The following is a 17,111-nucleotide window of genomic DNA, read 5'->3' on the forward strand; positions in this document are numbered from 1 at the left end:
ACAATTGTATAAATTGCCGGTAAGGTGCGATATGCACGGATATACCGATTTCCGATAATCGGTAATAATGCACTTTTGAATAAAGGAATGGTTAAATCATCACGTCATCAAGTTTTATGGCTAATTTTGTGTTAATCAAGTAATCAGTCAATGAAGTAACAATTTTATTAATACCATGGTATGATAATATACTCCGCCTGGTACTCTCTTCCCGTCTTTTCTAGGTCACCTGACTGACACAAGCCTACGTCATCATGCGACAGCGCTATCTAATAATATGCGATAGCGCTATATATAGCGGCCATGTTATTGTGACGTAGGCCTGTGTCACTCTGGGAAGAGAAGACCATGTTTTACTAGACTATGATTAATACCTTCTAGCCTTAGGTACCATTTGTCAAAGTAACTTTCGGTAAAAAATTGGCAAATTTAAAAATGGATACTGTTTAAAAAGAAGACTAATTACAATATAATATTTAAAACTTTCGCGTTTTGAACACATATTAACTCACATTTATAGACAGTTAACCGCGACCACGACCAGTGAAACCTGTGTCGAAACATCGGTAAATAAAGGTATTAAAATAAATTCGCTATAGACCCGTCTATACATAAATGTGAGTTAAAACCGTAGTCTAATAAAACATATTCTTCTCTTCCCAGAGTGACACAAGCCTACGTCACAATAATATGGCCGCTATATATAGCGCTATCGCATATTATCATATAGCGCTGTCGCATGATGACGTAGGCTTGTGTCAGTCAGGTGACCTAGAAAAGACGGGAAGAGAGTACCAGGCGGAGTATATTATTATACCATGGTTAAAACTAATAACTTGTTTGAACAACCTTAGATCCTGCCTTTATATATGTTTGCACATTCTGGTGCAAAATGCTTGTTTGTCACGCGAACGACACCTTTGACAACACATTTCGACGATACTAATTGACATAGATGACTATATGATTCTTTACTGTTTGTTTGTTCTTGTAATAACAATAAAATTCAGGACGAGAAAACTTCCGACTATCAGAACTACCATCTACCACTCCTACATCTCTTCTGGCTTCGGCGCCCTGTACACTCTTGGCAGCGGTCCGTCACAAATGAACTACGAGCGGTCGGGTTGAGCTGGAGCGAGGCCAGAGCGGTCGCTGAAGATAGGAAGGCGTGGCGCGAGCTTGTGAAGGCCCTTTGCACCTCTGGGGTGCCTTAGGACAACAACAACATCTCTTCTGTTTTTATAACAACTAGCGACCCGCCCCCGCTTCGCACGGGTTAACAAATTATACACCTAAACCTTCCTCAAGAATCACTCTATTGATAGGTGAAAACCGCATGAAAATCTGTTCAGTAGTTTTTGAGTTTATCGCGAACAAACATACAAACAGACAGGGGGACTTTGTTTTATAATATAAGGTGTAGTGTAGTGATTCGATTACCTAAGTAGGTACATACTTACATTACCTTTCTGAATATCAGGCTTATTATGAATACGAGTATACATCAATCCAGCCATTAATAATTCATTGCAATTAAAAAGGAAGCCTATTAACTTGCAAGTGGGTATTCCCTATTCAAATACATAAGTATTGAAGTAAATACCTAGCCATCGTTTATGCCTCATGTTATCAAAGTATTGCGTCGGAAGCAAAACTGGAATAACCTGTCTTAATAGTGTAGACTGTAGATAATACGATATATTACATGCTTGTGTAAACATTTCAATGCATCCTCTATACTCTATCAATAGCATTGTAAAACTGTCTATCTTATTCTAAGTTTATGGACCAACATTACTTTAATCTTTAAACCAAAAATCCACCACCAAAAATGCTATAAAATTTACGATGTCTGCTTATACTATTCTTTTACAACCATGACATTATAAGGTAAAATAATATCGAAACTTGTCAGATTACGGCATCGAGACAAATTGAGATGACTTGCAAGTTTGCACAATGTTGTTGTAAGACGCTGTGGATAAAGTTGGTTGCCAAATTAATGTCCATTAGAACTCGTCTTACTTGCTTTACGAACTTTAATCAGGTAATTTTTAGGGTTCCGTACCCAAAGGATAAAACGGGACCCTATTACTAAGACTCCGCTGTCCGTCCGTCCGTCTGTCGCCAGGCTGTATCTCACGAACTGTGATAGCTACAGCTAGACAGTTGAAATTTTCACAGATGATGTATTTCTGTTGCCGCTATAACAACAAACACTAAAAAGTGCGGAACCCTCGGTGGGCGAGTCCGACTCGCATTTATCCGGTTTTTTAATTGAAACATATCTTGGACCCGACAACACGTAGGTCAGACTGTAATGTCACAAAGTAATCCTTTGTAAAACTCTGGTTTGCTAGCAGCAGAGATTTGGTTGTAGAATGACAAACTGTAATTTTAGTATCTGCAATAGAATCTAGAATGATGGCAAATAAGAGATTTGGGTTACACTGCTTCCAATAATGGTTTGTCTGCTACTTTTTCACCGAACCGATTTCAGTTTAGCAAAAAATTACCTTTAGGAAATCATAAAAATAGGAAGGAGTAAAAATTACACAGAACGGTTCTTACGCGGGTGGTCATACGGACACAACAAGTATATGTATTATATTCCTATATAAATGGTATACATAATAGCATATATATTAAGCCTGAGCAGTTGACCCATATCATCACATCCTTGCAAAGGGGACCCCTCTCGGCATAAATTTGCGTTCTAAAGCGAAGTCGACTTGTTTTTAATGACAGTTCCGCATATACTCGTATTGACATTATGGACCGTATTGCAAGGTGCCAGCCACATTTTGCTGGATCAAAAATGCTTTAGGTAATAAGTATTAAAGTCATAAAGAGCAACGCGACATGGCAGCACTTGATACAAACTGCTAAGCGGGGTGGTAACTTTTTCTCTGCAGCTGAGTGTAGGTAAAGAGAAAACTAGAGAAATCCAGGAAAAATAGCGGCTAATAGTAATTGTTCTCATGTGATAACATTCAACCGATGCATGCCAAAATTTTTACACTGAAAATTATATCGATTTCGAATCTTTAAATTAACATATTATCATAAATCTGTCTGAGGACCCTGTAGTTATCGTTTATATCGAAAGCAATCAATTATTATAATCATGTAAAGATAACATTTGTAAATACCTACGTAGACTTAGACCTAGAAAAGTCAGCAGCGATTTTGATAGCCCACGTAGTTATTTTAAACGTCAAACTTATGAAATTATGACGTTTAAGATAACACTTGCACTACGTGAGCTATAAAAATCGCTGCAGACTTATCTTGGTCTAACTCAACCTTTTTCTCCTTCAACCTAGCGTTTTCCCGGCCTAGCGATGGTCCGCTTTCCTGCTCAGTCTCCTCCACTTTGCCCTGTCTGCGGCATCCTCAGGTGTGAGATTGTTCTCTTGCATGTCCGCTGTCACGACGTCCAGCCAACGCTTCTTATTAGGCCTACCGAATTCTTATTAACTAGATTGAGGAATCTCACTGTCCAAGGCCCTAGATCACGCGGCCGCGGTAGGCCTAATAAGAAGCGTTGGCTGGAAGTCGTGACAGCGGACATGCAAGAGAACATCTCACACCTGAGGATGCCGAAGACCGGGCAAAGTGGAGAAGACTGAGCAGGAAAGCGGACCCTGGCGCTAATAGATGCCTCCATCTATTTCTAACTCTAACTATAGGGAAATATGTTCATTCCTAGCATTCCTAGTTATATCCTCTTCATTTTCCTCGTGTTGTCCTTGAACTTCAGCCTTTATCGTTCTTGACAATTACTGGTAGCGTTGTTATGCCAATAATATTAAAGGTGTAGCGATTGAAATAGAAGCACTTTGTATGGAATTTCTATACAAATTTAGAGTAAATTTAGTAGTTGACCGTAGGTATATGAAAAGAAAAGTGGCATTATAATATTTAAAACTTTCGCGTTTTGAATACATATTAACACACATTTATAGACGGGTCTATCGCGAATTTATTTTATTACCTGAATAATGTAAATTGTACGTACTTAATGTGATTTTTTTTACCTCGGTAAATAAAGATAATAAAATAAATTCGCGATAGACTCGTCTATAAATGTGAGTTAATAATACTAGCATTTCCTTAAACAGGCACCGATTTATGAACTGCCATTTCGAAAAACAATTGCTTAAGTATTATGGCTCTACACATTGGCCAACGCCGGCCACTCCAAGGGACGCATTTATGCGTTAGAGGGAGCAAGTAATATTGCTATCTCATTCTACCGCATGACTGCGTCCCTTGGAGGGGCCGGCATTGGCCCATCGTGTAGAGGAGCCATTACGCGATACGATATGACGTACAATCTCGATGTTCGTACTTAAATCATGTCCTTACACCAAAGATAAACGTAAATAATTCCACCTCTAATTCATATCAATTGGATAATGTATTAAATGCGTGCTAAAAACGATTACAGCGTGGCTGAGATATTAAACTTTGTCGAAATTAATTCACATATAACATTGTCAAATAACCTCATGGCTCCTTCCACCATTATGCTGGTTTGCCAGGCGTAGCTCACTCCGCGATTTCGTCGCTTTGCAACAAGTACATCCGTCCCACACCAATTTTGGTGGCTAGCCATAAGCCGCGCGTGGTGCTGTCGCCACATAGCGGTCATATCTGTCCTAATCGTAACAGACGCGTTTTGTTAGAGAGTGAATCTTCTGTACCTATAGTTCGTTTTTTTTAGCATTAGAAAGAACTCCACAGAAACAAGCGTGCAGTTTTTATCAGACTGTTTAATTGTTAAGAGCGCTCTTACAAGAAAAGTCGAAATAATGCAAAATTGATGATACTAGTCGACGAAATTCAGGACTTTGTGCTCATTATTAGAAACAATGAGTACTTGTTCCAGTAAAAGCGTCTTCTTATCTTTTTAAATATCGTTGTAAATATTAGAAAAAGGACTTATTAAATTAGTAATGAATTTTTTTCTGATGGTCGTTTCCGAAAAACCCCGTGAAGCACTGAACGGCAAGCTCTTATTTAGAAATGTTGAGAAGTTTACTCTGCTAAACCTGGCTATTTTGTATTACTAATACCCTGTACTTTCGGCATATCAAACGATATTTTTTCTACATACCTTTGAGAAAGAGAAAATCAAAGTAAAACGAACTCAATTTTCTCTCCGAAACAAGTGTCAATTTCTACGAAAATCTACTTAATATCGAAGTCATTTTCATACTCAAGCAATCTGCAACGTTTGCTTATACTGTTGGTATACATTAGTGTTTATGAAATTCTACTATAATTTTTTGGCAATTTTTTGAAAACTACTCTATATTACCGATGACGCGCGCTCGCCAGCTCAGTGCCGCGGCAGAGCTTGTACAGGCAGGACGTGTGTCGGTCGGCTCCGCACATTTTCAACGGCGACGACGAGGTTTTTTATCATTGTGTGCGGCGGGCGCCGTGTAAAACGCTATACTGTGTGCGTGTAAACCGCAACGAGAGACTTTGATCCTAGCACTGTTTTTATAGTATTATAATTTATAATGGTACAGTTTAATAAACTACCGGACAAGATTAAAAATATTTGAAACGACCTGACATTCTATATGTATTTATTTGACTCAAGATAGTACTCAGGGTCTGATGATGGAGCCGGAAGGCGGTCACCGGTACCAATCAACCATGCAACTAAACCACTTCGTGTTTGGGCACGTTTGATTCGGCTCAACAAGATCTTTGACTTAAGATAGTACTCAGGGTCTGATGATGGAGCCGGAAGGTGGTCACCAGTACCAGTCAACCATGCAACTAAACCACTTCGTGTTTGGGCTCGTTTGATTCGTCTCAACAAGATCTTTGACACAAGATAGTACTCAGGGTCTGATGATGGAGCCGGAAGGTGGTCACCGGTACCAATCAACCATGCAACTAAACCACTTCGTGTTTAGGCTCGTTTTATTCGTCTTAACAAGATCTTTGACACAACATAGTTCTCAGGGTCTGATGATGGAGCCGGAAGGTGGTCACCGGTACTAATCAACCATGCAACTAAACCATTTCGTGTTTGGGCTCGTTTGATTCGGCTCAACAAGATCTTTGACTTAAGATAGTACTCAGGGTCTGATGATGGAGCCGGAAGGTGGTCACCAGTACCAATCAACCATGCAACTAAACCACTTCGTGTTTAGGCTCGTTATATTCGTCTCAACAAGATCTTTGACACAAGATAGTACTCAGGGTCTGATGATGGAGCCGGAAGGTGGTCACCGGTACCAATCAACCATGCAACTAAACCACTTCGGTTTTGGGCTCGTTTGATTCGTCTCAACAAGATCTTTGACACAAGATAGTACTCAGGGTCTGATGATGGAGCCGGAAGGTGGTCACCGGTACCAATCAACCATGCAACTAAACCACTTCGTGTTTAGGCTCGTTTTATTCGTCTCAACAAGATCTTTGACACAAGATAGTACTCAGGGTCTGATGATGGAGCCGGAAGGTGGTCACCAGTACCAATCAACCATGCAACTAAACCACTTCGTGTTTAGGCTCGTTTTATTCGTCTCAACAAGATCTTTGACACAAGATAGTACTCAGGGTCTGATGATGGAGCCGGAAGGTGGTCACCGGTACCAATCAACCATGCAACTAAACCACTTCGTGTTTAGGCTCGTTTTATTCGTCTCAACAAGATCTTTGACACAAGATAGTACTCAGGGTCTGATGATGGAGCCGGAAGGTGGTCACCGGTACTAATCAACCATGCAACTAAACCACTTCGTGTTTGGGCTCGTTTGATTCGTCTCAACAAGATCTTTGACACAAGATAGTACTCAGGGTCTGATGATGGAGCCGGAAGGTGGTCACCGGTACCAATCAACCATGCAACTAAACCACTTCGTGTTTAGGCTCGTTTTATTCGTCTCAACAAGATCTTTGACACAAGATAGTACTCAGGGTCTGATGATGGAGCCGGAAGGTGGTCACCAGTACCAATCAACCATGCAACTAAACCACTTCGTGTTTAGGCTCGTTTTATTCGTCTCAACAAGATCTTTGACACAAGACGACCGGTCTGGCCTAGTGGGTAGTGACCCTGCCTGCTAAGCCGATGGTCCTGGGTTCGAATCCCAGTAAGGGCATTTATTTGTGTGATGAACACTAATATTTGTTCCTGAGTCATGGGTGTTTTCTATGTATATAAGTATGTATTTATCTATATAAGTATATATATCGTCGCCTAGCACCCATAGTACAAGCTTTGCTTAGTTTGGGGCTAGGTTGATATGTGTAAGATGTCCCCAATATTTATTTATTTATTATTTATAAGATAGTACTCAGGGTCTGATGATGGAGCCGGAAGGTGGTCACCGGTACCAATCAACCATGCAACTAAACCACTTCGTGTTTAGGCTCGTTTTATTCGTCTCAACAAGATCTTTGACACAAGATAGTACTCAGGGTCTGATGATGGAGCCGGAAGGTGGTCACCGGTACTAATCAACCATGCAACTAAACCACTTCGTGTTTGGGCTCGTTTGATTCGTCTCAACAAGATCTTTGACACAAGATAGTACTCAGGGTCTGATGATGGAGCCGGAGGGTGGTCACCGGTACCAATCAACCATGCAACTAAACCACTTCGTGTTTAGGCTCGTTTTATTCGTCTTAACAAGATCTTTGACACAACATAGTTCTCAGGGTCTGATGATGGAGCCGGAAGGTGGTCACCGGTACTAATCAACCATGCAACTAAACCATTTCGTGTTTGGGCTCGTTTGATTCGGCTCAACAAGATCTTTGACTTAAGATAGTACTCAGGGTCTGATGATGGAGCTGGAAGGTGGTCACCAGTACCAATCAACCATGCAACTAAACCACTTCGTGTTTAGGCTCGTTTTATTCGTCTCAACAAGATCTTTGACACAAGATAGTACTCAGGGTCTGATGATGGAGCCGGAAGGTGGTCACCGGTACCAATCAACCATGCAACTAAACCACTTCGTGTTTAGGCTCGTTTTATTCGTCTCAACAAGATCTTTGACACAAGATAGTACTCAGGGTCTGATGATGGAGCCGGAAGGTGGTCACCGGTACTAATCAACCATGCAACTAAACCACTTCGTGTTTGGGCTCGTTTGATTCGTCTCAACAAGATCTTTGACACAAGATAGTACTCAGGGTCTGATGATGGAGCCGGAAGGTGGTCACCGGTACCAATCAACCATGCAACTAAACCACTTCGTGTTTGGGCTCGTTTGATTAGTCTCAACAAGATCTTTGACACTGAAGATACACAAGGTTTGATTATGGAGCTGAAAGGTGGCCACGGGTACCAGTCTATCATGTAACAGTATCATGAGGACAGAAGACGATTGAGGATTGACCGATCAATTCGAATTAACGATTATTAATCGTCAATCTTCAATCAGTAGATTTAGAATTAGTTTCGTCAATCGTCAATTCGAATTGATCGGTCAATTCTCAATCGTCAATCGTCAATTCGAATTGATTTTTTGCCAACACTGCTATCATGTAACTGAACCACTTCATGTTTGGGCTCGTTTGATTCGTCTCAACAAGACCTTGGACACAAGTTAGTACTTAGGGTCTGATGATGGAGCTGGACTGTGGCCACGGGTCCCAGTCTACTATGTAACTGAACCACTTCGTGTTTGGGCTCGTTTGATTCGTCGCAACAAGATCTTTGACACAAGATACTACTCAGGGTCTGATGATGGAGCTCGAAGGTGGCGACGGGTACCAGTCTATCACATAACTGAACCACTTCGTGTTTGGGCTTCGTATTTGGTTTATCACCTAGTGTCAAAGATCTTGTTGAGACGAATCAAACGAGCCTAAACACGAAGTCGTTTATTTGCATGGTTGATTGGTACCGGTGACCACCTTCCAGCTCCATCATCAGACTCTGAGTATCACCTAGTGTCAAAGATCTTGTTGAGACTAATCAAACGAGCCTAAACATGATGTGAACGCCGGTACTTATTGCTGGGATGATTTGACGGGAGTAGAAATGAAGGCTACTACTTTTAAAAAATATAAAAATGGTTTAATAACCAGTAAAAATAAAATTGTATAAGAAAGTAGCACGTTTTCGTTTTCGTGGCTTGAGGACGAGTGAAGGACGCGGCCCGGTCGGTAAAGCAGTCGGCTCGCGTCGATAGGGCAGGTTCTTTGACGTATGCGTGTGTGAGTGCATCAATCGTTCACACAAACACATGCTAGGCGTTAACATGTTGCGGCCCCAGGAACGAAGTTCGTGTCCATGACTGGTAGGGGGCACAGTCGGTTGAAAGCTCGTCGAAGAGTTCCCGAAGTGGTGTTGACGTCGGCTACGCGGGTCACGCCGTCGGAGCCGGGGTAGAGGCGCGTCACGCGCCCCAGCAGCCATCGGTTGGGAGGCAGCCGGTCATCTTTCACCAGCACCATTTCTCCTAGCTGGAGTTGCTGTCCTTGTTTGCGCCATTTCTGTCGTTTCTGGAGCTCTGTAATGTACTCTGTATAATATCGGGACCAGAAATGGGCTTTCAATTGTTGAATCCTCATATATCGTGAGAGAGTAGGTATCGCCGCAGGGTCAGAGCTCTGAGGAGAAGGCAACATCGTTAGCGTTCGTCCGATTAAGAAGTGAGCGGGGGTAAGCGCGGTAAGGTCTGAAGGGTCGGATGATAATGGAGTGAGAGGCCTAGAATTAAGGGTAGCCTCGATGCAAGTGAGAACTGAATTTAAATCTTCGTACGTTAAGTGGGCTAAACCTAAGACCCTTTTTAAGTGGTATTTAACAGATTTTACGGAACCCTCGGCTAATCCATTAAAGTGTGGACTATATGCTGGTGAAAATTTAAAGTTTATGAACATCTCAGATGCTTTTGAGCTGATATAGTTACTATTTGATTTTAAAAATTTAGACAACTCATTACATGCGCCTGTAAAGCAAGTCCCATTGTCTGAGAAAATGTTTTGAGGCTTTCCTCTGCGGGCAATGAATCGATCTAGTGCTGCGAGGAAAGTGTTACTACTTAAATCGGTGACAAGTTCTATGTGAACCGCTTTTACGGCTAGACAAACAAATATGCACAGATACGACTTTATCAGTCTGCTGCCTCGGCCTCTTCGGTTCAGTATCATGATTGGTCCGGCGTAATCACACGCGGTATTAGCAAATACATAGTCAGTATGCAGACGGGGCGAAGGAAGATTGCCCATTATGGGTTGAATACTTTTGCCTGCATAACGACGACATCTAATGCAATTTTCAACTATTTTTCGGGCAAGGTTTCGACCATTGATCAACCAGAATTTGTGACGTAAGATCGCAAGTAATAGTTGCGGAGGTGCATGTAAAAACATTATATGATAGTGTCTAACTATTAGTGTGGCTAAATGATGCTTTGAATTTAGCAATATTGGGTGTTTAGTGTCATAATCATAAAATGAGTTACAGAGTCTGCCACCTACTCGTAACAGTTTATCAGTTGTGTTGTAAAATGGATTCAATTGTAGCAATTTATTATTGGCAGACAATTGTTTTTTATTTTTTAATAAGTCATATTCCGAGCTAAAAACTTCAAGCTGAACGAATCTGCACATTGAATTTAAAGATAAATTTAGTTCATTTATTTTTATGTAACCAGTATATTTGTTTTGTGGGTTACGACAATTGTAAATAAACCGATGAACGTATGCGATTATACGTTGCAGCTTACCGAAATTAGAAAATCGCTTCATAAACTCAGTAAAATACGATGTGTGATCAGTATGACTTGCATTTAAGTTGCATATGACCTTGAACTCTGGTAAATCAGAATCTTGTAAATGTAATGGCTGTTTAGGCCAAGAATGTTCGTCTTGAAGTAGATAGGGTGGACCTGACCACCATAAGTTGCAATTTTCCAATTGATTGGCGTCTGCCCCGCGAGAACCTATATCGGCAGGGTTACATTTTGTAGGCACATAGCGCCAATCACTTGGGTCAGTTGAGTCACATATCTCGCTAACTCGATTAAACACAAATGGTTTTAGCTGATGAGCTTTAGGTGAACGAATCCAACCGAGAACAATTGTGGAATCGCACCAGTAGGTGCAACTAGTGATTTTTAATCTAAGTGCTGATTTCACTTTATTTGCTAGCCGTACAGCCAAAAGCGCCCCGGCTAATTCGAGTTTCGGTACAGTCAGCACAGGTTTCAACGGAGAAACTTTACTTTTTGCTGCCACTAAATGGACAGATACATTATTATTATTAACGCTACGTAAATAAACGCAGGCGGCGTAAGCTTGTGTAGATGCATCGCTGTACGTATGAAGTTCTATTGATAAAGGACTGTCGATCACGACACATCGAGGAATACGAATATTATTTATGGTACGTAGTGACGATACGAATTTAGACCACAGAATTGATATGTCTGACGGCACAGGCTCGTCCCACGAGATCTTTGCGGCCCATAGCTTCTGAAGAATTGTTTTCGCTAAAAGCACGCATGGGTTAACTAGACCTAATGGATCAAAGATTTGTGACATCATTGAAAGTATTGTACGTTTGGTAACGTTGTTATTTTCGACAAGATTAACTGAAAATAATAAGTTGTCTTCCTTAGAAGACCAGAGTAAGCCTAACGTTTTTGAATATTCATTGTCACATAAATTGAGTAATTCGTCACCATTACTTTTACCGATTATTTCGGTAACAATATGAGCACTGTTTGAATTGAATTTACGTAGATGAAATTGACCAGTTTCTAATTGAGTCATTACACCCTTGCAAATATTAATGAGATCAGATTCAGAGGATGCCCCAGTGATTAAATCGTCAACATAGAAGTCATGTTGGATGACTTCTGAGACCTTCTTGTCGGGACATTCAATACCTAACTGTGTCAAGCACCTTGTCGCGAGAAAGGGAGCTGACGCCGTACCGTAGGTAACTGTATGTAGTTTATATTGTTGTAATTGCTCATAGGGTTCAAAACGCCATAAAATTTGTTGAAGCGAATGTTGAGATGGGGTAACATTGATCATTCGATACATTTTTTCAACATCTGCGGTAACAATGAACTTATGCTGGCGCATTCTTATAAGTATGCTTATAAGGTCGTCTTGAACTGTCGGACCGATCAGTTGAATTTGATTGAAGGATACGCCAGATGTCGTTGCCATAGATCCATCAAATACGACTCTTAATTTCGTAGATAAAGATTCACGTAAAATTCCATGGTGGGCAAATAAATATGACTGAGTGTCATTTTCGGGGTTCTCATTTAATGACATGTGATTTAATGCAATATATTCCTTAATGAATTTACAATATTGTTCTTTAAAATGTGGTTCACGTTTGAATCTACGCTCCAAAGAGATGAACCTGGACAGAGCTCTTTCATAAGAGTCGCCTAGTTTTTCAGGCGTCTCCTTTAATGGAATCGTCACTTCAAAACGACCGTCAGGAAGCCGAGTGGTATTATTTATAAAACTCTGTTCACATTCCTGCTCTTCTTTGGAAATTTGTTTACGCGTTGCGACTGATTCTAATTCAAAGAATTGAGAAAGTTGATCATTTAATTGTTTATCATAATGTTGTAAGTGTAAATTAATGTTATGGTTGCAATGGACTGTATTTAAATTCGATGGTGAGTATTGTTCTGTTGGAACTGTAACTAAATAACCCAATTTGGTTTCCCATAAAGTTGGTTTGTTTTTACCTAATGGAACTTTATGAGTACCAAGTACTGACCAAAATATTCCTAATGAAAGTAACATGTCTACTGGAGCAGGCACATCAAATGTGGGATCTGCCAACCTAATGTGTGGCGGTATGTTTAACGTTGTACGGTCAATTCGAGACACTGGCAACGGTTGGGTTATACGCGATGCCACATAGCAGGGCACCTTTAACTGATAATCATTGATTAATGACGACATAAGTACGTCACAAGACTTTGACAAATTTGATGTTTGATAATTTAAACCTTCGACGGTTGTCGGAGCTGAAGAAGTAGGTAAGTTTAGTTTAGCGCGTAAACTTTCAGTAATATAACTCGCGGTCGAACCATTATCGAGTAACGCTCGTATTGTGTGTTTTTTACCACTGTGGTCTGTCACTTGAATTAAGACCGTTGACAGTAGCATTCTATCATTTTGTACGGCTGACATTGAAATTTCTTGAACTGGACTAGAAAATTGTTCTTCATCGTCAGGCTGCGGCAAAGAATGCAGCGCGACGTCATTTGACGAAGGCGAAGATGCAGGAGTTGTATGTTCGTGCAATAAACTATTGCGCTGTACTCCACATGTGCGACAGGGGTTCAGCCTACACGTTTTTTCATTGTGACCCACGCGTAAACAGTTCAAGCAAACCTTGAGTGCTTTAGCTTTATCAACGCGAGCTTGTAATTTTAATGATTTGAACTTTTGACATAGGTACAGTGCGTGATCGTCATTACAGAACGGACAAGCATACTTGCGAGAAGTAGTAGGGGAATATGTAGTAGCTGTCAACGCCTTCTGTCGATTGTGCGTAGTGTCGCTAGACCTACGTTTTTTATTAGACATTTCTGTAGATTCTAGTAAGTCAGCCCGATCTTTAAGGAAATCGTTAAACATTTTAAGTGTAGGAAGCTCCTTTAGTTTATTCCTATAGGATTCCCATTTATGATGAGTAGTTGTATCTAATTTGCTTGAAATTATTTGAATTATAAGTACATCCCAATGCTCAGTAGGGAGATCAAGTGATTTGAGTGCTCTTAAGTTTTTATTTATCGTGTCAATAAGGTTTCTTATTGATCTAGACGATTCTTTTGACAATTGTTCTATGTTAAAAATTGCCTGAATATGATTGTTCACTAAAGACCTTTTGTTATTATAACGATCGCAAAGTAATTCCCAAGCTAATGTATAATTATCGCTGGAAAAATCCAAAGATTGAATTATTACCGCGGCACTGCCCTTCAGTGCGGCGCGCAGGTAATGAAATTTATTAATGTTTGGAATTGAGTTATTTGAATGTATGAGACTACTAAATGTGTCACGGAACTCCAGCCAGTCATGATAATGGCCCGAGAAGCTAGGCATATCTATAGTAGGAAGTTTAAGTTTTGTCCCACCTCCAATCGCAGTCACACAAGAACCTGTCTCCGAGCGGTCGCTGCCCGCAGAGGCGCCCGGCGCCGGCGCCGGCGCGGCCGCCGACAGCAGCTCGCGTGCGCGCGCGACGAGCCCGAAGTACTTGCTCTCGAAAGCATCGCGTTCTTTATACTGCTCATCTGGAATTTCCAATTCATTCTCTATATCACACTGAACGGAGTCAAATTCAGAATAAATTTCTTCGATTTTAGACAATCGGTCGTTTAATTCTGTAAGTTGTAGTCTACTCAAGCGATCACAACTTTCGACAGTTGTTAGGTGGCTTTCAAATAGCGTAAGCTTAGCTTTTAATGAGGCACGCCTTCTAATCAAAGGTTTATTGTCAACCATTTTAAAATATATAAATTAAAAGGCAAAGGAATGAATTAATTTGAGTAGGTACTATAGATGTAGCTATAACTTGGCACTGATTGCTTATTTTATAAAATAATGTATATTTATTACGAACCAATGCGATGAAATGAGTTGCTAGAAAAAACAACAAACAAATTATTTGCAATGCGATGAAGATAAAAAATAAAGATTTGAAACGATTACTTAAATCAGCACAAAAGCAGCGAAGTGAGGGTGCGCGTAAAAACTGCAAAAAGCCAAGCGGTGCAAGCGCGTAGGTAGCAACAGCTAGCAGCGAGCGAGCGGTGTCCGGGCTGGCCTAGCGAGGCGCCAGCCAAACAGCACCGATATCGGAATGCACTGGAACACGTGAAATAACACTATATAAGTACGTAGTTATACACAGTTCGCACTCACAACGAAGTAATGCCAAAAAACTAGAACACTCTGAAATGCAATTTATTATCTTTATAATTATAAATGAACAAAAGGTGTAATTCCAACCTTTGTTTAACAATGAGGAAAATATGAGCAATAATGCACAAAGCGTAAATAAAGTGATTGCACTGATAACAGAATTAACCCGTTTATGATGAGAATGTAGATATGATAATTTGTTGCTAAGTGCAATTAGAAATAACTCGTTAACAGAATAACGGATCGTTAACGTATTTAAGTATGTATAAGTTTGAATGATTTGCAAAATAAAGGATTTGCGAATAACGTGCACTACGTTTTTAACGGCAACACAAAATAACGGATTTGTGAGCGTTATTAAGAAATAACTGTTAATGTTATTAGGAAACGTTAACGTTGAAAATAAGTAATAAGTATGAATTTTATGCAAAATGAAGGATTTGCAAGGAACGTGCAATACGTTTGTAATGACAACACAAAATAACGGATTTGTGTGCGTTATTAAGAAATATCCGTTAACGTTATTAACCTTAACGTTACTCAAAGGTATGTATATGAATGTGAGATGACTTGCAAAATGAAGGATTTGCAAGCCTATCGTACAATGCGTTTATAACGGTACCACAAAATAACGGATTCGTGGACGTTAACTGCAGAATAAGGGTTATGGGACAAATATGTAATTTAATTGGGAAGCAAATACACAAATGAAGGATTGTGTTGGAACTTAGTGATTTCGGAACGAACAATCGGAACGAACTTACGGTTTGCCAATCTCAATAGAACTTAGCTAATGTTTCCTGTGTCGGCGCCGTCGATTCCTTTGTCTCCGAACTCTCACTCTCAGATTTCTTCTCCCAATATTTGTCCTCGTCTATAAAATATCTTGAAGCCACGTAGAAGTCGTTGATGTGTATAAAATCGGATGACTCGTCCTAGTTTTGATGAATCCGATGTTTGAAAACTTGCACGTAGTAACAGCCAAATCACGCAGCGAAGTATTTCCTTTGTTCTTTGTTCGTCGCTGGTGCAATATCCGGCTCGAAGGACCAAAAATGTGAACGCCGGTACTTATTGCTGGGATGATTTGACGGGAGTAGAAATGAAGGCTACTACTTTTAAAAAATATAAAAATGGTTTAATAACCAGTAAAAATAAAATTGTATAAGAAAGTAGCACGTTTTCGTTTTCGTGGCTTGAGGACGAGTGAAGGACGCGGCCCGGTCGGTAAAGCAGTCGGCTCGCGTCGATAGGGCAGGTTCTTTGACGTATGCGTGTGTGAGTGCATCAATCGTTCACACAAACACACCACCGGTGACCACCTTCCGGCTCCATCATCAGACTCTGAGTATCACCTAGTGTCAAAGATCTTGTTGAGACTAGTCAAACGAGCCTAAACATGAAGTGGTTTAGTTGCATGGTTGATTGGTACCGGTGACCACCTTCCAGCTCCATCATCAGACTCTGAGTATCACCTAGTGTCAAAGATCTTGTTGAGACTAGTCAAACGAGCCTAAACATGAAGTGGTTTAGTTGCATGGTTGATTGGTACCGGTAGCCAACTTCCAGCTCCATCATCAGACTCTGAGTACTGTCTTGTGTCAAAGATCTTGTTGAGACGAATCAAACGAGCCCAAACACGAAATTGTTTAGTTACATGAGAGACTGGTACCCGTGGCCACCTTCCAGCTCCATCATCAGACCCTGTGTATCTTCAATGTTAAAGATCTTGTTGAGATGAATCAAACGAGCCCAAACACGAAGTGGTTTAGTTACATGATAGACTGGTACTTGTGGCCACCTTCCAGCTCCATCATCAGACCTTGTGTATCTTCAGTTTCTTGTAACTTGTTTCTTGTAAATAAGCGAGTACCTACAATTTCTTTCGAGTTATATACGTTCATAAGTACGAGTATGGGGCTATTCATAAATTACGTCGTTTCAAATGGGAGGAGGGGGGGAGGGGGTCTGGACATCGGATGATGGTAGCATGACGTAGGAGGAAACAGAGTCATCCGAAGCATGATTGTTGGATGATTTGAGGGATGGGGGGTCAAAAATAGATGACGTAATTTATGAACAGCCCCTATGTACATTTGCACTGCATTTAGTATTTTCGTACTTACCAAATAACAGTTTTAGGACTTTATAAGTTAAGTCCAGTTAGTGTTGTTATGGTTGATTTCAATATGCTTCGCGAAGGATCA

The 17,111-nt window shown here is 40.5% G+C and overlaps 2 protein-coding genes across 5 annotated transcripts in view; one reads left to right on the forward strand and one right to left on the reverse strand.

The window, feature by feature from the left end:
• LOC134675179 (ileal sodium/bile acid cotransporter-like) overlaps positions 1-17,111 on the forward strand; it is a 65,643-nt gene that overhangs the window by 21,837 nt on the left and 26,695 nt on the right. The gene's annotated exons all lie outside the window — the stretch shown is intronic.
• On the reverse strand, positions 9,081-14,515 carry LOC134675090 (uncharacterized). The gene has a single exon (XM_063533250.1). The coding sequence runs from the start codon at positions 14,482-14,484 to the stop codon at positions 9,244-9,246; it is 5,241 nt and encodes a 1,746-aa protein (XP_063389320.1). The 5' UTR covers positions 14,485-14,515; the 3' UTR covers positions 9,081-9,243.

This window comes from Cydia fagiglandana, chromosome 21, assembly GCF_963556715.1.
Source record: "Cydia fagiglandana chromosome 21, ilCydFagi1.1, whole genome shotgun sequence".
NCBI classification, from domain to species: Eukaryota; Metazoa; Arthropoda; class Insecta; order Lepidoptera; family Tortricidae; genus Cydia; species Cydia fagiglandana.